Genomic DNA, 20980 nt, shown 5'->3' with positions numbered 1-20980 from the left:
GGGTCAAACAATAATTGTGCAAGCAGTTCAGCACTGGAACAAACCACATGTAAAAAGTCCATTAAATCCTCCTCCTTGATAGTTTCCAGGATGGACATCTACTGAGATAGCTTTAGGTAGAAGATGCCCTGTTTCAAGACGGGGAGCTAGGCTAAATGATATATTAGCATTATAATCCTAAACAGAGCTATACCCTCCTAAGTCCATTGACTTCAATAGATTTAGAAGCATATAACTTAGTTACATGTACATGGTATTATACAAAGATGGATAGTTTTTCCACAATGTAAAGGTCAATGACATTTAGTTGTGTCTGATTAATCTTTTGATATCTGTCTAATGACCTTTGCCCAAACACAAGGCACCAGCTGAAAGATACACAAATGTATTATCAGAATGCCAACCAATATGTATCTGCTTTGGAATGCAACAGCCTTGGGAGGAAGGGAACTGTGCTGGGAAGATAGCCTAGGAGTACAACGAAACCACAGAACATTAGACAGAAAGTGTTGCCGTAAAGAAGCACCATTATCTACAAGAGCAGAGGTGACTTGTTTACAGCAAGGGGCACTGAAAGGTACTGTGAAGAAGATGCTGTTAAAACTGAGGGTCAGGGGAGCAGGTCCATCTCTCTTTTTTATAACCTACCAGTACCAGAAAGTGTCTTACTTTGTGCATATGTCTCTGCAGTTAAAGGGGAGAAAGGCTGTTGATTCAAACTACGAATAAAGAATGGAGATTGTAGGGCCTGCACCCATTTCCCTGGTGCTACTTTGAGAGCAAAGTTTTCTTTGTAATCATATTTATGTGACATGTAGAAGTAATCTAGCACTTACTTTTACAGGTGCCTTCATATCAGGAGGTACATTAGGTTTCCATGTGATCTACAGTTTTTTCAGCCTTTGGATAAATTCTGGAGATTACTGGCCTTTTTTCTGTGACAAATGGCTGTGATTTGTTGGATTGATTGTCTCTATATGTTGGATTGTAAACTCAGATGAAAGAGAGATGGGTATAATTTTTAAACTAAAATAAACTGAGCTTAAAAGCAGGTTAGAGAAGTCCTTGAATATGTCCAATTTGCATCGTGGCAGGGGTAGACAGTAGATAGATTGTCCACTAATGGGTTGCTGCCCACTTTCTCATGGACCACATAGCATCACCTGGGGGCTCTTGCAAAGAATGTTGGATTAGGTGGTTCTGATTACATTCTTGCAAGGTCATTCTTATATTCTTTGGTAAGAGTGACCAGAGAAAAAGCTGTTATCTACCAATAATAAAAAATAATTACAAAAGCTCCAGCTTTTAAAATTGTGGCTGGCTTTGTATGATGTTATTCAGGTCTTGTATATTTTTCTATCCATGTATTCTCGCAAGCATTGATCTTATTTATATTCTGGTGCATGTTTGTATATTTTCAAATAGATTTTGTAATTATTTTTCGTTATTTGTAGGTATCAGGTTTTTCCCTTTTGTGTGGTTAAACTTTATATTGGTTGTTCTGGAGAGTTGCCCTTGTCTTTTCCTTACGTAAAAATGCACATTCAGGAGACTATAGCATAGATTACTTGTACCACACATGTTAAGAGACCCTAAATATGTATTCATGTTTTGTAAATTTAAAACATGTTGATAAATCAAAAGAATTCTAGCTTTAAAAAATTAGACCACAAGAATGTAATGAACTTTACAGGGCTAATTCACAGTTTACAGTAATGCATTGCTTGACTTCAAGAGCTGTAAAAACAATGGTCCATCTAGCATCAACTTTCTAGCATTCTCAAGCACGAGTCTTTCTTAGAGATGCCTTGGCACGTGTTTGTCAAGTGTAGGGAGACACTATGTTAGCCAGGAAGCATAGTTTAAAAAGATAGAATGGGCAGAGATCACTCCTCAGAGGGTTTGTTAATTTCGTCTTTGCCTCCTCCCAAAGGCTGTCAATTTCACCTCTCCAGTCTAAAACTGTGTGGGATTACAACCAGAGGGCACCGAGGAATGGAAATGGGTTGGAGTTGCTTTCCAAAGCAGGGCTTGGACTTGGAGAGGTTATAATCGGTTGAACTTTCCCTTCTGGCATTTCACAGCCCCTTCGCACAGCTCCAGTGTATAGCAAAGCCTTTACTGTGCCACCAGCTGTCTTTTTAAACTACCCTTTCCGGATACCATTGCATCATGTGTCAGATGTCTCGTGTAGAGAGACCAGTTGTGTAGTCTGGCGAACTTGACTGGAAATGACAGTGATTGAACATGAGGATGGGGACCATTGCATGAAAAACAATCTAGCAATGAGCCATAGTCTCTGCCTGAAATAGTTAAAAGCTTACCATTGGTAAGTTACAGAAGTCATCAGTTCTTTTCTGAAATTAAAAACAAGCCTGCAAGAGTAATCAACGGCTACCACAAATGTGAAGTGCAGAATCTAGCAAAAAGAAAACCTTACGTTTAGACATGGGCATGAACCAAAAAAAATTAACAAACCAGCGGTTCACGGTTTGGTGCCAACGACAATCCTGAGATCGTGAACCGCAACGAACATTTTCTGTTGCTGAACCGGTTTGCGGTTTGCAGTATGCGGTTCGTGAGGTGTGGAACGGCTTCCGTGGCACTTAGAGAGCCCATATTCCCAGGGAGTGTTTTGCAAGCTCTCCTACAGCCATCACCCAAGTTTGGACAAGATTGCAAAAGGGATCTTGGAGTTATACCCTCTCCAATCCAAGGCCCCCAGGAAGCTCCCACAAAAATCCAAGCTCAATTATACTCTCAGTCTCCCTCCCCAAAGGCTAGCAAGTGACAAGCAACAGCTCTGTCCCACTCCACTGCTCGTTGAAAGTGAAACCCAGCCTGGGAGCCCACGGCTATTTATAAGCACAGGTCCCATTGAACAACGCAGGAGGTCTGTGTTTGGCCATCAGAGCTGCCTATCAGGGTTTGCAGGGATGAGATTGGAGTGCCCATGGCTACAGAACACCCCCTTCCCCCTCCCTCCCCTGGGTGTCTTCTCCCAACTTGTAACCACTTTGCAGCTCTGTGGTTGGAAGGAAGACCTGCCAATCAAGGTAAGCTGGGCTTCCATTTGGGTTTCTAGGGTGACAGAAGGAGCGCAGACAGAGTTCAGGCATTCCCCCGGGTCTGTTGCCAGGGGAATTGATTGCTGGTGCTTGAGTGTCTGGCTTTCCGAACCATGGCCGAACACACCGAAACAGGCGTCTCCCGAACGCTGGTTCATTGGCCATGGACAATCACGAACCGCCGGATCACGATCACGTGATCGCCAATTTTGTGGGTTTTTGAAGTTCATAATGCGGTTTGTGCCCATCTCTACTTACGTTACCACCCATAAAGTTTCCCCTAATGATTATATTATCACAATGAAAGCAACACATGAAAAGGCTTTAGTAGATATTGGTAATTTGTAGTAAGAAGCAACAAGTCTGTCAGCATCAGAAAAGACACATATATGTTACTGTTTTCACACTGGAATATAGTAAGAGGCATAGTAGGGTAGAAAAAGCCTCATTTCCTCTGGCTTTTTTATTTGTGTATGAAGTCTGAAGAACAATCTGCCACATTTGAAATAAACAAAGCATGGGTAGAAGTGATAGGGAAATGTTCTTTTAAAAAATTGACTTCATTGATACCAGGGTAGGGCTGACTTAGGATAGAACCTCAGCCAGGGATGGAGCAGAGTGGGCTTAGAAGCGTGCAAGTCTGTTACGAATTGTGTTGTTACAGACTGACCTTGTACTATCTCGTTGAACTGCAGACAGGACCTGCAGGCTGCTATAACTCTTTTACTTCAGTGAGTAATCTAGGCAAAACTCATCGCTATTGGAATAATCAATCACCATATATAGCTGATTAGGGTCAGGTACCTCGGAACCTGCCAGCGTTCTGCATATTTGCCAGATCTGACAATAATATATAAACCATCTCTTGGCCCTCTTATTTCATGAGGCCTTTTAGGCACTGTAGACTCCCTACCCCACAAAAGGCATTCCCGCCTCTCATATATACAAAACATCTGATTTCTATGAGTAAGCAAAAGGCCCGTGGGCTATTGACATCCCACATTAATTCTGATTTGGTTCCCTCTCAGCCCTCTGACTTGCCCTTATAGATAAATGAGAGTTTCAAAGAGGAGGGGGAGTGGCAATGGTGGAGAGGGAGCCCTCTGGTCACATACAGCTAGGAGCTGTGTAGGCAAGTTATTTCAGCTACTGTGCAGTATTCCAAAAACCTTAATTGTATCTTGGTCACTGAATAGTGTACCCACTTCTAAATTTGTCCTCAGACCAGAGCTATTCATGGCCTGTGAGTTGAGGCTTTTCCTTCCTGTCTCAGGGCTGCTTTAAAATTTTAGAGCTGAGGCCAGATAGGAAAATATGAGTATGGAACATTGGTTCTTCTTCATCATCAAGTAACCATCCCCATGTGCAAGAATTTTGCTTTCTGTTACAAAATTCCCCTTCACAGAACTAGAATTTTGCTTAAAAAGCAAGCCAGGCTCTCAGTGTGTGAGATGAGCGATGTCACGTTAAGAATGTGCATACGGTGTGGGATGGACAAACAGAGAAGGGGAAGCATAATGCACTCTTACTGGAAAGCAGGACTTGCTACATTTTAGAGCAACTAGATACTGGAACAGAAAGTACAGAACTTCTCCTTCCGTTAAAATTTCCCCTTGCTGAAGGCAGTCTCTCTCCATTTGTGGAGGATCTTGCATTAGTGCAGGGCGTAGAATAAACTTCAGTCACACCCCTACTTCAGAACTTTGACTCATGGCTATTCTTGTGGGGAGTCAGGATATTCAGCAAAAAAAATCTCCAGAACAGTCATTCAGCATGGAAATTAATGAGCTCTTAAAGAGATGCATACCACACAGCTGCAGAAATTGAAAATCTACATCTACAAAAAGAAAACCAGGACTGGGGTGAAATATTCACTTCTTCCTTTCTTGCTTCTCTTACTGTTCTTGCTTCTTCTTGCAGACTTCCAGAAATAGCAGCCTCCCAACTTTCCTTACAGTTTTTTTTAAAGGTTAAGTTGAAATTCTTTTTCATCGGTTGAAAAAAAATCTGTAGTCACTAACCCAAATGCATGTTTGATCCTGAAACCTAACAACTAATACAGAAAAATTCAGTCCTACACAGTCTGTGATGAAAAGCAGGCCCCCAGACTTGCATTGCAGCCACCATGTTTCAAGGGCAGTGGGGCACCCAGCAGCCTGCAGGCAGCCTGCTCCTCCTTGGATCTAAGCCGAGGCAGGCCAATTAGGGCTGGCCAGCCTGGGTGGCGGGGGTGGGGGTGGGGAAAGGGCTGTGGACCTGGGAGGCATGGTCGCCTCCCGGGTCCACTGCCAACCCCTTGTTAGGGGAAGCTCACCTCACCCCTCAGTACCATCTTATAGCCAGGTCCAATGCTGTTGAATCACCCTTTAATTAACGTTCACCACTACCTTCTCAATTATGTCCCTATCCAGCGGAGGCATTTATGAAGACATTTATAAAGCATATTGGATATAGTTAGGTGCACATCCAGGCCCTCGCTTTCCTTTCTCCGTCTCTCTAAAAACCAGATACTGTAGTCAAGCAAGTTTTGTGTCCAGTAGCAACTTCATTTTAGTCAGGCAGCAAAGCTCATGGATTAGGCTTTCTCAGGTTTGCAAATTTGGCACAAAATCAGGAATTATATTTAGCAAGAAAGGGGGTATAGGGGGGGAAAAGTCAAAGAACCAGAAGGAGGGTTTTCTTTTCATATATTCTTTGTCTCCCCAAAGTTCTATGAAATTTGACAGCAGCTGCACAGGAGCAAAGTCAGAATGAATCTCCATCAAGGTGGAACTGAGGAATCCCTGGTCATTATTTTGGAAGAGCACAGGACAGGTGCCTGTCATTTTTTTTCCTACCAAGGGTAAGAAGAGACCAGTTTCAATAGGCAAACCCACGTGGAGGTGCTTTGTCTGCTATGCCTTACAAGGCCGCAAGCCAAATAATAGGCCCACTCTAGTTTTTTTATAGGATGAGAAGATACAATAATGATCTCCTGGCATCTCATCTAGTTATAATATAATATAATATAATATAATATAATATAATATAATATAATATAATATAATATAATATAATATAATATAATATAATATAATATAATATAATATAATATAATATAATATAATATAATAATAGTGCACTTATATACCACTCTTCTAGACAGATTAGTGCCCCACTCAGAGCGGTGAGCGGAGTCACTGTTATCGTTATCCCCACAATACTGAGCTGAGAGGAGTGGCTTTCCCGTGGCCACCTGCTGAGCTCATGGCAGTAGTGGGATTCAAAGTAACAAGAGTGCTGATTTGCACTCCCAACCACTTAACCATTATGCTACAGCAGCTGATTCTATATGTCATGCTTCTCAGTTATACATAAAAGGCTGTTACACTTTTAAACAAGAATATGATCTCAGCAAGAGCCTGGGGTTGCAAAAGAGGCTCTGTGAAATCTGTAGGCCTGCACTAACTAGTTTGCAAGGACATTTTAGTAGAAATGTTACCTATCTCAAGCAGTGGATTCTTCTGTTTTATTGTTCTGACTGCCATGAGTTAAAGCATTCCACGTGGGAGACTCTTGTGCTCCCAAGAGATGATTTCCTTCAAAATCTAAATGTGGGAAGTGGCACCCTAGAAAAATGCACCAAACTGCTATCCCACCAGAGTTTATCTGGTCTCTCCAGTTAAAGGATCTTAGGCAGCAGGACAGGAAAGACTTCTTCCAAGACCTTGGAGAGCTGCTACAAGTCAGGATAAAATTAGACTGTGATAAATGAACCCAGGCTGAACAAAGCAGCTCGACATATGAATGGGAATTCTGTATAGATACCTCATATGGTTTTGTGGTTAATGGAGCAGCAAATGCATTGGAGCCCTTGAAAGTCCTGTGTTCACGCATGCCTTTCATGCCCATTTATAGTGGATAATCCCAGGATCCAACCTGACACACCCTGTATTTCTGAAATTGTGCAGAATATCAAGTGTTGTCTGAGCTTGACTAGCTGCATAATGGACGCTTTATTTGTCTGTCTACTGCCAGCATTGCCCTCATTGCCTTGTAAAGTATTTTTGAGTATGAAAGACAAGCTCTGTCCAAACGAAAGCTTCTAGCCTTTAATTGGGTTTTGCTTTTCTTCCTGCCTCCACACCCCAGCTGAGGAAAAAGATTTCAATGTCCACAATATGTCTCAGCGATTGAAACAGATGGTTACCCTAAAAGTCAGGGGGAGAAGACACACAGTAAAGGTGGAACTACATGTTGTGCTTAATTCCATGGTTATTCCACCAGCACCCCCATTTTTTAAAACAGAAATCAGCTGCTGGGACTGTAACTTTAAGGGGAGATTGGCACAGAATGAGAGGGCTTTCCTTTCATGTTGTTTTCTGGCTGAAAATTTTGACCCACAAATTGCCCATCCCTGCTAAGTAAAATTTATAGGAACTGGTATTTTTTTCCTGCAACACAGGTAACAGCAGCTTAGGGGTAGCAATGATCAGCAAAAAATGTTGTAAGGTGACAGATCCCCTCTGCCCTCGTCTGACCAAGACCTAGAGGCTACTTTCTGTTCACCAGGGGGGGAAAAGAATCTCAGAACTAAGTAGATGGTATAGTTATGCTCTAACTGGCACATGCATTGAATTATGCAAGATGATCCATTTTTAGTTTATGCAATCATCTTGTAAGTTTTCCAAGCAATTGGCTGCATCTAGAGCTGTGACAGAGTCCAATCAAAAACTACAACATGAACCTCCTGAATGCAGTGGAAGGGGTGATTATGTGGAGAAGTATTAAGCAAAATTATTGGACTTTGGGCAGCCAATCCACATGAGCAGGCCAAGCGGTTGAGTTTGATGGTGAAAAATCTCAGTTGTGCCTTGGACTTTTCCCAAGGCTGTTTGGTAATTAGGCCTTTCCAAAATCAATACCCTTGAGAGGGCATAGAATAATTGTAAGCTGGTACTTCACCAGCATCAGTAATATCCCACCATCTGGGTTTTAGGACCAAGTTGTAAATCGGCTGCTTTGACTTAAAATATTTCCCATTGTCAGACAGAATGTATACTCTTCTTCTTCTTCTTTTTTTTAAAAGGGTCTTTCATAATGACCTTTCCTGGCTCTGCCTTCCTCTAGAACTGGGTACAGTACATTTCTCCTCTTATTGCTGTATACCACGGATTGTGTTCTGAAAGGTGTGTTAAGTCATATATATTCTTGTCTTTCTGCATCATTCGCCATTTCAAAGGTAAAAAGCAGAGGGTTTTTTTTTTTACCATGTATGGAAAGGCATAGCTTCTTTCTTAACTGTCTAATCCTGTGAGATGCCTGGATGGATGGCAGCAACGTACAGAGTTATGATGAAAGACCTAAATGAAAATATTAGGAGAGATTCAAGTTGCCCTGTGACAAAGTATGACAGAATCCCATAACTATTCAACATTCAGAAGGAATGATTTACTTCAAAAATGCCTGCTACAGAGTTTCATGCTTCTTTGTCTAAAGGAAATGTCTTAGAACTGCATCGCTCCGATCCCACATGCCACTTCCTGTGCTTCCCCCCACCCCCTTGGATTTTTAGTAACCAAAATAATTTAGCAGATATGTGGGAAGAGTGTGTATAGTTCTATGCAAGGCTACAATAGAAGCTGTAGTCCAGAGGAAACCTTCTTGACAGCTTCATGATTCATCTGTCGTAATAATCTGGACATGAATCACCAGATAAATGCAGTCTGGCAGTTTCATGTTCTTACACAAAAAGACAAATGCCATTTGGAGAATGTAGTCACGCAAGTATCCAAGATACAACATTATGCCTTCTTAATAAGCGCAGGTCAGGCAGGCTGGAGCAGTATTTCTAAATTTGGAGTCCATGTCTTGAGAAGAAAGTACTCAGAAGAAAGCATCAAGAGAGTAGTAAAGGGTTTGGGAAAGCAGTTTATTTATTAATGCAAATATATTCTTTTTGACAATTCTTCATTGAGAGACATCCTTTGCCCATCATTGGAATTTTTTTAAAAAAAAAAAAGGTGGGAGAGGCACTTTTTGACAGAATCCTAAAACAGAAAGGGACCAAAACAGCATCTAGTTAGGGATGTACAACTTGTCCCTTACCAACTCAAACACAGCATACCAGCCATATATGGTAGCTTCTCAGATGCTTGACAATCTATTAGGAAGTCCTGTGGGGCTGCCATATATGGCTGGTGGACTGTTATAATTACCTTAGTGAGTCCCAGGTTGCAAAGGCTTGATGTACTCGAACCATGCACCTCAAAGGCAGGACTATCTGCCAACTAGCCCTTCATAGATGCACCTAAGCAATCTATTCCACTCTTAGAGTTGTGTGGGCACATAATCTATGGCAAGTATGCTATGGCCCCCTTCTATGATGTAGACTAGAAATGAATGCTGGCTGAGTTCAGGACATGCATTGCTTGATTAGCTTGGTTGAGCTTACCAAACCCCTCCAAATGCTGAAAACAGCCTTTTATAAAACCACTCAAAGCAGAAAACAAACCTGTTCCTTCTCTGGAAATCTTTGCCAAGGAAGACTATTTCTTTCATCATTGTGCCCTTGCCAGCAAGCTCCTAAGCTGACATGCACACAGCAAACATTGAATAAAACTACCTACAATACCCACTTTTCTTTGAGCTGTGATTGCTCCATTTATTTTCCACACTAGATGCCCTGCCAGGACAGACCTCATCATCTTGAGTTTTTGACAGGACCTTTTAGAAGTTCAGCCTTACTCTGAGCCGGGGTGATGCTGCACACATTTGCTTCCACTAGCAAAGGAAGTCCTGTTGCAGGCCTGCTGTGGAAGTCCCTTCTCTCATGGCCTATGTGATGATCAGGGAAGGTCCAGCAGGCAGCGATTCTTGCCAAGGCGACACTGTGGCTCCTTGCCAAGACTGAATAGAAGCCTTTCCACTGGAGTGAGCAAACATGTGCTGTAATCCTTCCTGGTAGCAGACAGCCTGTGCTTCTCTTTCTCCCTGTGTGTGTTTCTTTCTGCTGAGGAGTGAAGTCAGCCTTCATCAGCAGAATAGTTTACACACAAATTGATAAAACCTCAGACCAAGCTGGCTGGAGGACTAAGCAGGATTCTTTCTGGAGCTGTAAAACATTTTAGCCAAAAAGTGAGTAGCAGAGGAGAAACGGCAGCAAAATTAAGCATGGAGAAATTGTGAAAGACTTTCTAGCGGCTGAATGAGCGGCTTGCTTTGTTCCAAGAAGCCAAGCTGCTGAATATCTCCTGGCTAATATTAAATGACAAGAAGGCAGCGTCGTCCTGGAAATGTGTGTGCTGTGTCTTTAAGACTGTCTTGTGGGCGAATTTGGTCTCTCAGTAGCCCTGCACGTGGCAAAAAAAATTTTTTTTGAGAGAGGGGGAAAGAAATCACGTTGAGTTTCTTTTTTTCTGGGTCATGCCTTTGGCACCCTCCTTATTTCTCTCTCTCTACTTCAATGAGACAAAGCTACTTCAGTTTGGAGCACAAACATATGATCAGCACATGGAAATGTGGTAATCTGGATACAGGCATGATTGCAACCAATTGAAGAAATTAAACTAAAAAGACTTTCTGAAGAGGAGGGAAAGGCAGCAGGGAGAGTTAAGTACAATTTGGGACACGCGGATGCTAAATATATCGTATAGTCATGGAGAGGGACCGGATTACAGGTGAGTGATGGAGTCATTTTGTAGGGCATGTGTATATCTATATATTTTCTGTCTTTCTCCTTTCTCCCACCCTTCCAGCTCCAGCTTTATTGGAAAAAGATCAGTTAAGCTCTTATTTCACTTCAGCCTCCCTTAACTTTCATAACTTTTACTCTGTCTTTTCCCTCAGTGTTACATGGTCTCTCCACATAGATATTATTGCAACAGAATTATCTAGGGTCAAAACAGTTTTCTGAGCCTGGATTTCATTTGGCTCATTTCTCCCCTCCTCCCTTATTTTTCAGTTTTTTGAGTCTTCAAGGGAAAGAGATGAATGCTGAGGCTGTTAACCATGAACCTGGGTGGTGGCAGAGTGCCTGTGAGGGGGAGGGAAAGAGAGCCTCTCCCCATTCTTGGCTCGAGGATGCCTTTATATTCTGGAAATTGGCTGCTTATAGTTTGTTTGCCTGTGTGTTGTGGTTTAACGCTCTATTTCATGCCAAAACTTGTATGAAAGGCAGGAGCTTCCACACTCTCTTGTCCTTTAGAACTGTTTGTAGGGTTAAGTTGAGAATTGGTTGCAGGGCAAGGGGCTTCTCATTGCTAGGATAAGATGTCTTAGGTGCATGCAAATCTCTGGATAGTACTAGAGCCCTAAAATGGGATGTATTTTGCTGCTGCAGATATTCTTATTCATATTCATACAGGCAGGTGACACATTGGCAAAGAGAATATTATGATGGAGACATGGGTTATAATTTAAGGTGTCATTGGACTTCTGCCTAATGGAATAAAAAGGTAAAGGTAGTCCCCCTGTGCAAGTACTGAGTCATTACTCACCCATGGGGGGATGTTGCATCACGACATTTTCTTGGCAGACTTTTTACGGGGTGGTTTGCCATTGCCTTCCCCAGTCATCTACATTTTACCCCTAGGAAACTGGGTTCTCATTTTACCGACTTCGGAATGGCAATGTCAGAGGAATATTCGGCTATCATTCCAAATTATGGTTACTTAACTTCTAGGTGCAAAGTGATTGCCAGGGATAAGGATGTACCAGCCCCTTTGTCAGATATACATACGGTGACTAAGCTATTGACCCAGCTGGGCCATGCCTCATAATTAGCTTCTAAATCCATTTGGACCGTTTCCTGTGGCTATCCATTCCAAAACTGGTGGAAGACTGCTGCGTAGTATGAAGAGAGGCCACATTCATAGATTTTTGTTGTGGTGGTAGGTGACCCAAGCTCATACTTTCCTTGTTCTCTGTTTAAAAAATTATGTCAAAATGTTGAAAATGTTTCTTCGGTAGCAGACAAAGGAATCTGTGCATAGTAGTTAAGGGAATAAGTTGTAAACCAGGAGGCTCTCTGTTTGGGGCAGGGCACAAGTAACTGTAGGGTAACCAGGGCTTTTTTTCTGGGAAAAGAGGCGGTGGAACTCAGTGGGTTGCCCTCAGAGAAAATGGTCACATGGCTGGTGGCCCCGCCCCCTGATCTCCAGACAGAGGGGAGTTTAGATTGCCCTCCATACTGCTCAGCGATTGACCTCAGTGGCGATTGACCTCAGCGGTGCGGAGGTCAATCTAAACTCCCCTCTGTCTGGAGATCATGGGGCGGGGCCACCAGTCATGTGACCATTTTCAAGAGGTTCCGGAACTCCGTTCCCCCGCGTTCCCCCTGAAAAAAAGCCCTGAGGGTAACTATTAATTTATTTAGTACATTTTTAATCCTGTCTTTCCTCAAGGGATCTCAGGGTGACACACATGGCTTCCCTCACCTCCATTTTATCCTCACAACAACCCACTGAAGCTGAGAGAGACTGGCTGCCCCAACATAATCTCGTGGTCTTCATGAATGAGTAGAAATTTGAACCTGGGTTTCCTAGGTCCTAGTCAAACACTTTAACCACTTCAGACAGCACTCCATGCCTCTGAATGTGGCCTAATAATACTGATGAATTCCAGAGTTGTACTAATGCATGTACTAATGCATGTAAGCTGATTTTCTAAAAGTAATATTGCCCTGAATTTTCAGGACAGAAGGTATCTGAATTCACAAAGCCTCTCTAATCAGGTCCAGCAAGGACATCAGAAGAGAGAGTGTTCATATTTAGCCTGGACTAAATTTATCTCACATTAGTGCATGATCCACGCTTTCCACCAAGAAAACATGTGGGCCTGAAATGGCTACGACTTTGAGTTTTGTGGCATTGGTTGGCTGTTTCCCCAACATATTTGTAACAAGGGGCTGTGGAATAAGCTGTTGCCTTATACAGACTGGAAAGCTGTGGCCTCTTGATTTTTCCCTGTCTCAAACAACTTTTTGTTTTAGGTAACTGATGAGTGGAGAGAGAGGAACAAGCTGCCTCTCTCTAGCCTTGAAGTCTCCCTCTGTTCCTGGGTTTTGTTAGCTGGCAAAGGAAAAAGCACTGGTTGGGCAGTGAGCTTTACAGCTCTCCTGGGCGTTCCTGGCTTTGGCTATTGGGCATTGACATTGGAAGTAAAACCACAAGTTCTAGAGAAAACCACCATAGGAGGGTGGAGTAGGACAGTGGCTAAGGAAAACTGAACTCAGCCCTGGTCTAATCTGGGCCCTACCGTCCAGCAGCAGAGTTTCGAGTGCACACCCACCTTTCCTGGCATCAGGAGCCAGTGTGGGAGAGCTTTTTAATACTCTAGATGAACCATCCTGCAGTGAGTATTCCTGCTCTTTTTTACCTCGTGTATTTATTTATTTGATTTATACTCCCCTCCAAACTCTGAAAAGTGTCCAGCCTGTCTCAGTGCAGCATTATCAACAACAGTCAACCCTCCCAGAAGAGTGAAGAGAAATCAACAACACAAATCCACAAAGTCTAGGAATCAATATGTTTTGTGGCAGATGAATTTCTTGGAGGAGAGTATTCCATAGATGAAGTGTCACAGCAGAGAAGCCACTAATGTTCACCCATCTACTTTCAGAAGATGATCACAAGATCTTTCATGGTATCTTAATTAATGGACAAGCCCATATGCTAACAGGTGCTCCTCAGGCAGGGCTGGTCTATATAATGTAGGTTATCTTGGGACAACAGGGAGATCATGAGAGCTGCTGTAGCATATATGTATGTAGCACAGTGGTTAAGTGGTTCGGCTGCGAATCAGCACTCTACTGGTTCGAATCCCACTACTGCCATGAGCTCAGTCAGTGGCCTTGGGTAAGCCACTCCTCTCAGCCCAAGCTCCCCAGCTGTATTGTGGGGGTAATAATAACTTGTTCACTAATAAGGCACTAATCTGCCTAGAAGAGTGGTATATAAGTGCAGTTATTAAAAACATTCTGTAAGCTAACCTTGGTGGAACCCTGGGTATCACAGCCCAACAGGGTTAAGGGGCAGAGCCCAGCAATAAACACTGTGTCAATTCAAAGTATACAACTATTTCAACAAATCTGCTGCAGCCAAACAATACATCCACATATAATAGCAGGTCTATACATAATTTAACTCAGTTTAGTCTCCAAAGCAGAAACTAAACATGTAAATATCAAGCAGTTCAAGCAGTTCAACCCAGCCTGCACATCAAACCAGAGACATGATATCCATATATACATATATGTAGCACATTAATAAGAAATGGTTATGTATGCTGGAATCACTTCCATGGGCTTCCCTCTTCCATAATACATTTGTGCTCAATCAATGCATGTGTGAAACAACAACAAATAACAAATAAATACCTAAGTGGGGTAATGGAGGATAAAAACCTATGTCACCATTATAAAATAAAAACCCTTATCTGACATCCCACCTAAAACCAGAAAAACTGGACAAGCCTGATGAAATTTGGCTGGTTTGCAACTGTAGCAATATCTGGATCCCATCATTATCCTATTAGTTCTTTCCCTTTTTCCTAAGCCTCTTGTAAAAATTGAGTATTCACACATGATAATCATACCTGCTATTAAATGAGTACACTTTGCATTTCCTCTGTTCTTTCCAATTAGAAAGGGCACTGTGGGCCAGTTGAGCCAATTTGCAAGAATGCACAATTGTGCAAAGCATAAATAAGGTGTACCTAATGTGTATAAACCCATTTTGAAACCAGAGGGAATAAAAAAGGAAGTTGATAGAGTGTGTGCGTGTCAAAGGAGATAATGAGAGGACAGGAGCCCCACCCAAACGCAACTGTCACAACATCTGATTTTTATGGGGGTTCTCTGGTAATTCACTGCGCAAGGAATTTGATGTGGGCATCTGATCTCGATTGCATTTTCTGGTGTTGCATCTGCTTGTGTGTTTTGCTTGTAGCTTTGTTTTGATATTTAAGTAACATGATATAAACTAGAGAACAGTTCAGATATGGCTTCAGCATATAAATTCTTCACATTCTCCTTCAGAGTCTGTGTGGTGTAGTAGCTGGTGTGTCAGATTATGACTGGTACAATATGGGTTCAAATCTCTACTTGGACATGAAGCTTGCAACATAGCCTTGGGCCAATCACCCTCTCTCAGCCTAACTGATCCCACGGGGATAAAATGGCAGAGCTGAAAACAGTATAGGCTGCCCTGAGCTCTTGGAGACAAAGCAGCAGTCACATCATGCAGTGGCTAGATAGATCATGGTGTTTTAAGGGAGTGGGTCTCAAACTCGAGGGCACCGCCACACAAACCACTTGCAAACTGTCATGTGTAATGCCGGTGCCAGACACGCACAACTTGATCCACCAAACCAAAAACAGACTGTCAGAGGCACAAGACTCCTGTTTTTGCTGCTTGCTTGAAACTTTAAAAACAAGAAAGTTGTCAAGCATCTGACAGCCTCCAGGCCATGGCAGAGCTCTCTTCAGCTTAATCAGTTCAAAGTTGTGCAGGCCTTAAACCCATAGACATGTATGCTCTGTAACTGGACTATCCCTCCTGGGGTTTTTTGCAATTGATGGATCAGTGAAGCATATTTATGTACAGGATTTAGGAATATGTGGTGTGTGTGTACAAAAGTTCAATCCAACATCCTATTTAGAGTTACCAGAAGCAGGAGGCAGTGCCCCCACCCCGGGGAGGAATTGGGAGGCGAAGACCAGTTCTCCAGTGTTGCAACAGTGTGTGACATCACTTCCCCTATAGCAGGATACCTGGCCTGCCTAATCTTACTACATGTAGGGCTTTCCAGAGCCATGAGTGGAAACTGTCAACTTTTTAAAATGAGTGTTATGTAAGCCAGAGTGGTGTAGTGTTTAGAGTGCTGGACTACAACATTAGAAATCCAAGTTCAAATCCCCAACCACCCCCACCCCCATTAAACTTGAGGAAAATCCTTGAGCCAGTCTCTCTCTCGGCCTAACTTTCTTCACATGAGCCATTGCCACACAGGTTATCTGTTTGGGGTTCATATTGGGAAGTTGGCTTTTTTCCTACTTCCCCACAGAATTGTGATATATTCATGTAGCTCCCGGAGTTTCTCTAGGGTTTCATCTTTCTCAAACTTGCGTTGCTGGATCTTGCTATATTTCAGCTGAGCAGGCAACGCTTCCTTCCATACTCAACCTGGAAACTATGAAGGAATGACAGGAGCACAGACATGATGATCACAGCAAAGTCTGGATGGTTACTAAGTGGATGGAAAAGTTTGGATTTTCCCTGACCATGTCCCTGAGGTTGCCATTTCTTCCCACCACCACCACTTTTTTTTTTTTACTGAATGTTGTTGTATCGACAGGTAACCTATTGAACCTGTAACAGATTCTTTGAAACCCCAGCTTTCATTTCCTTTTTAAAAAGTAGCCCTTCCTGTTGCAAATATAAGGAAGAAGGTCTGTTTCTATAATGGAAGAGGCTAGAGACTTTGTTAAAAAAATTAAAGCTGACGATTCAGATATTCTGTTACACATATTGTTGTAACATATATTGAGATAACAATACTCAATTGCTGATTTTTTAAAAAATGAAAAAGCCCCAGTGGCCTGGGGGAAGAGGAATGGCTGCTGCTGGCAGGAATGGGAAACTGTGGGGACACCTGTTGTGTGGAAGCCCCATTGCTGCTGTTCTGTTTTGGAAGCCATTCCTGCAATGGGGACACTGCGTACTCTTGCCCCTATCTGGAAACCACCAGAGTTGTTGTCAGAATAAAATGAAGAAGGCAGAGATATGTATACAACTTTGAACTTCTTAGAGGAAGGGTGGGATAAAAATATACCAGACAGAAAAGCTGACGTCCTCCTTCAGTTTGATGCATTTCTTAGAGCTATTGGGACCCCAGATTTCTGCAATTTCAGGAATGTGAAGTCCTGTCTGCACGAAAGCTTGGTTTAGCATTGTTGCACTAAACCAGATGTATGGACAGCAAACAAAACTTTGTTGTGAACTAAGTGTAACTTCTGTCCCACCAGATACATGAGATGTTCTACTTCTGCAACTTCTTTCTATCATATGAAATGTGCATGGGTGAGGGCATACCAGTGCAGTGCATATTGTATAGACTGAAGTCACTGTAATTCCCCCTAAATTAGTGCTTGCAGTGACCTCTCAGATGCCCCCTATGAAATCAATATTGGTCTCCAGTAGAACCCCATTGCATACAAGGCTGTTGACGGCATTAGGGCACTCGGACAGGAGATCATACCTATACAGATATGCCAAGATCTCACTATATTTCAGCTGAGCTGGAAACTATGAAGGAATGACAGGGGCACAAACATGATGATCTAGTACAGTTAAATGGTACTGTTATTTTAAGGCCAACCTCCTTGCACAAAGAGTCACACCAGTAGATACTGGAAGAGAACTAAGAGTGGCCTGAGCTAAGGTTAGGCATGTTATTTTAGCTGTTTTAGCCTAATAAATGCCCTGACCAGGATAGCCCAGATGAGCCGGATCTTGTCAGATCTCAGAAGCTAAGCAGGGTTGGCCTTGGTTAGTAATTGGATAGGAGACCTCCAACAAAGACCAAGGTTGCAGAGGCAGGCAATGGCAAACCACTTCTGATAGTGTCTTGCCATGAAAACCCCAGCAGGCGTCTCCATAAGTCAGCTCTGACTTGAGGGCACTCTCTACCACCATCCTAATAAATGTAATTGGTTAATGGTTATTGAATTTTCTTTTTTTTTTTTTTTTTTTTTAGTTTCAAAAAAAATTTTTATTGAAAGTGTAACAAGTAACAAGATCAACAGTAAATGCGTAGAAAAAAGATGACATCATACGTAACAATGTTCGGATACAACAATACATAAACATCAAAACACTAACAGTTGGCAATATTCAAGTGTGCAAATATTATACATAATCAATAGGAGTCTAATACAGTGTTAAGCAAGCTAATTATAACAGCATCGGGAGAATCATGTACAGGCACATCCATTATGTCGCAGAGTAAATCCATATTTCAAATTTCGGGGTTTATAATCGCGTAGTGAGGTAGCTTAGAGATCAGCCATTCATTCTGAGATAAAAATTCCAGGAAAGGGTACCATTGTGCGTAAAATTGTGTAGGTTTGGAGGGGTTATGCAATGCTCGAATTCTGTCTGTGATCTTTTCCATCATAAGGTGGTCCCACACCACTCTATACCATATGTCAAGAGTGGGAGGGAATCGCGATTTCCACCTGAGTGCAATTGCAGCCTTTGCAGCTGCTAGGAGAGTTCTGACCAGTGCCTTCCGTAGATGGGGAATATCTAGATCTCCCCAAAGATCCAAGAAGACAAGTCCCGGGCTTGGGGGTATCACATAAGTCGTGATACGGGAAATTTCCTGGAGAACCGCCTTCCAGAAAGCAGCAACACTTTTACACTCCCACCAGCAGTGCAGGAACGTACCCTGCTCCCCACATTTTTTCCAGCAGAGTGGAGATCTGCTGGGATATATTTTCGCCAGCTTTTGGGGAGTAAGGTACCACCTGTGGATAATCTTATAGGTTTGGAGGCGCACAGTGGTGACAGGGGAGTTAAGCAATGCAGAGTGCCAAACATGCTCTCTATCCTCTTGTGTGAGTTCTATCTCACAGTCCTGTTGCCATTTATTGAGCAGCGCTTCAGTGTTTAGGGGTTTGGTATCAAGCAGGGTGAGATATAGTCTTGACAGGAGACCTTTACGGTTAAATGAGTGGGAGTCCAGAAGTGTTTCAAATTTAGTTGGTGGTTTAGTCATTACGCTTTTTATATTCAATTCGTGCAGAAGATATCGCAGTTGCAGGTAGAAAAACCAGGGGACTTCCCTGCCCAGGTTGTCTACTCAAGTCTACTCTGCTTATAATACCATCCTTGGTGGCTATGTCCAACAACCTCAAGTCCCGCAGGTCATCCCAGGAGCGCAGTGCGGTTATATTATGCTGGCGAGGCATGCCCTTATGCGATGTGAGCACTGAAAAGCGGGATATGGCCGGGAGAAGGGAACGCTTATGTCTGTCCCAAAGCTTCAGCAGTGCAGCAAGGAACATATTTTGATATATGGAGGGAGGACGCAAACTTGGGGTAGACCAGAAAGTCTCTCGCAACGTTTTTGGCTGGGAATAGGTGCCCACTATGTTTATCCAATCAGAGTGTCCAGAGGGGAGTAATATCTGGAGGATGTCTGTCAATCTGGCTGCATCAGAATAGAGCCCTATATTTGGGTAGTTAAAGCCCCCTGCTGTTTTAGGGGCGCACAAAACTTTGAAGGCAATCCTAGGATGCTTATTCTGCCACAAGAATCGGTTTAATGTCGTCTGCCATTGGCTCAGAATTTTGCTAGGGATTTCAATCGGAATTGTTCTATACAAAAATGTCAATTTTGGGAGGACGAAGGATTTTATCAAATGGTATCTTTCATACCATGCCGAATTTTCTTACAGTAACTGTGGACATTGCCCTTTGGATTGTCATGTCAAGCTTGATAATCTGTTTTATTATTTATATTCACAGATGTATATATCTGCCTTTTATGCACTTTGAGAGCAGTTCAGTTGGGTTTTACTCGTATTGCCTTGTCATAAATTGAGTGATGTGAGGGTTACTGTTTCAGGTGGGTAGCTATGTTGGTCTGCAGTGAAACAGCAAGATCTGAGTCTATCTCAAGTTCATTCACTTGTCCATCTTCCAATGTTATATATGCTATCAAGTGTCAGCAATGTTCTTCCACTCTGTACATTGGACAAATAGGGCAGACCCTATGCAAAAGAATAAATGAACATAAATCTGACATTAAAGATCACAATACTCAAAAAACAGTGGGAGGACATTTTAATCTTCCAGGAAATTCCATTGCTGACCTAAAAGTGGCAGTCCTCAAACAGAGAAGCTTCAAAGGGAGAGTAAAATGTGAGATTGCTGAACTTGAGTTCGTTCACAAATTCAGATCAATGAATTCTACCCCCACCCCTCATGGGCTGAATAGAGACATAGGATGCATTTCTCACTATAGTTGCCAATAGAAATGGGCATGAACAGGGAAAATTCCAAACCGTACAGTTCGTGGTTCGTCACATTTCACAAACCGTGAACTTTCGCGAGCTTACCCCAGTTTGCGAACTGATTTGTTTGGTTCGTGAAAACATCACTTCCAGGTCAGCAGAAGGACTGCAGAGAGCCCCCCCCCCCGCCCCACGGTTGTTTAGGAAACTGATTGATCAGCACCAGACTGTCTGCAGTGTTGAACTGAAATACAAACCAAATGAACCAGGCTAAAATTCTTCACAGTTCATGAGAAAAGAGCTCCCAAGAACTGCTGGTTCGTGAAACATGAATCATCCTAGTTCGTGACCAACTTCAATTCATATTTCAGTTCGTGCCCACCTCTAGTTGCCAATTTCCACTGTAATCAAGATGCATTGTACCATTGTACTTTTGCATCTTGGTGCCCGTCTTTGCTACACCTCCCCATCTCCTGAGTTGGATAAAAAGACTTGGGGATCTCCTTTCCTACTTGTATCTGACAAAGGGAGCTTTGACTCTTGAAAGGGTACACCCTGAAAATCTTGTTGGTCTTTAACGTGCTACTGGACACAAATCCTGCTGTAGTGGTTACACTGTTCAGTTAAGACTGAGTGAAGAATCTTCAATTTTCCCCTCAGAGAAAGAGCTCAGTGGGTAACTCGGAGGTGCCAGTCGTCCTCTTGGGCTAAGTGGGCTGTTGTAATGAAGGCGGTAAAAGCCATGCATGCTGCCCCAAGCAACTTGGATGAATAGCAGGATAAAAGTGTAGCTTTTGCCTATTAGCGCAAAAGGGAGCCTGAAGCAAATGGATTGGTGGGTTTCCTCACCTTCCTCGTAATATCATTATATGACTCAGAGAAGGAAAATAAATATACTGGATTTCTCCCTCAA

At 42.7% G+C, this 20980-nt stretch overlaps 1 protein-coding gene across 2 annotated transcripts in view; it reads left to right on the top strand.

The window, feature by feature from the left end:
• The window catches only part of SEPTIN9 (septin 9), a 286254-nt gene that overhangs the window by 80815 nt on the left and 184459 nt on the right, over positions 1-20980 (top strand). Inside the window, exon 1 of one of the 2 annotated variants that reach the window (XM_054975816.1) lies at positions 10463-10726. The exons of the other annotated variant lie outside the window; for it this stretch is intronic. Coding sequence (XP_054831791.1) covers positions 10705-10726 — 22 coding nt within the window. The 5' untranslated portion in view covers positions 10463-10704. Of the gene's footprint in view, positions 1-10462; positions 10727-20980 lie in introns of those variants that run through there. 2 annotated transcript variants of the gene reach the window in all.

The sequence above is a fragment of the Eublepharis macularius genome, chromosome 4 (assembly GCF_028583425.1).
Source record: "Eublepharis macularius isolate TG4126 chromosome 4, MPM_Emac_v1.0, whole genome shotgun sequence".
Classification (NCBI taxonomy): Eukaryota; Metazoa; Chordata; class Lepidosauria; order Squamata; family Eublepharidae; genus Eublepharis; species Eublepharis macularius.
The sequence above is the reverse complement of the archived record's forward strand: the minus strand, read 5'-3'. Positions and strand labels throughout refer to the sequence as shown.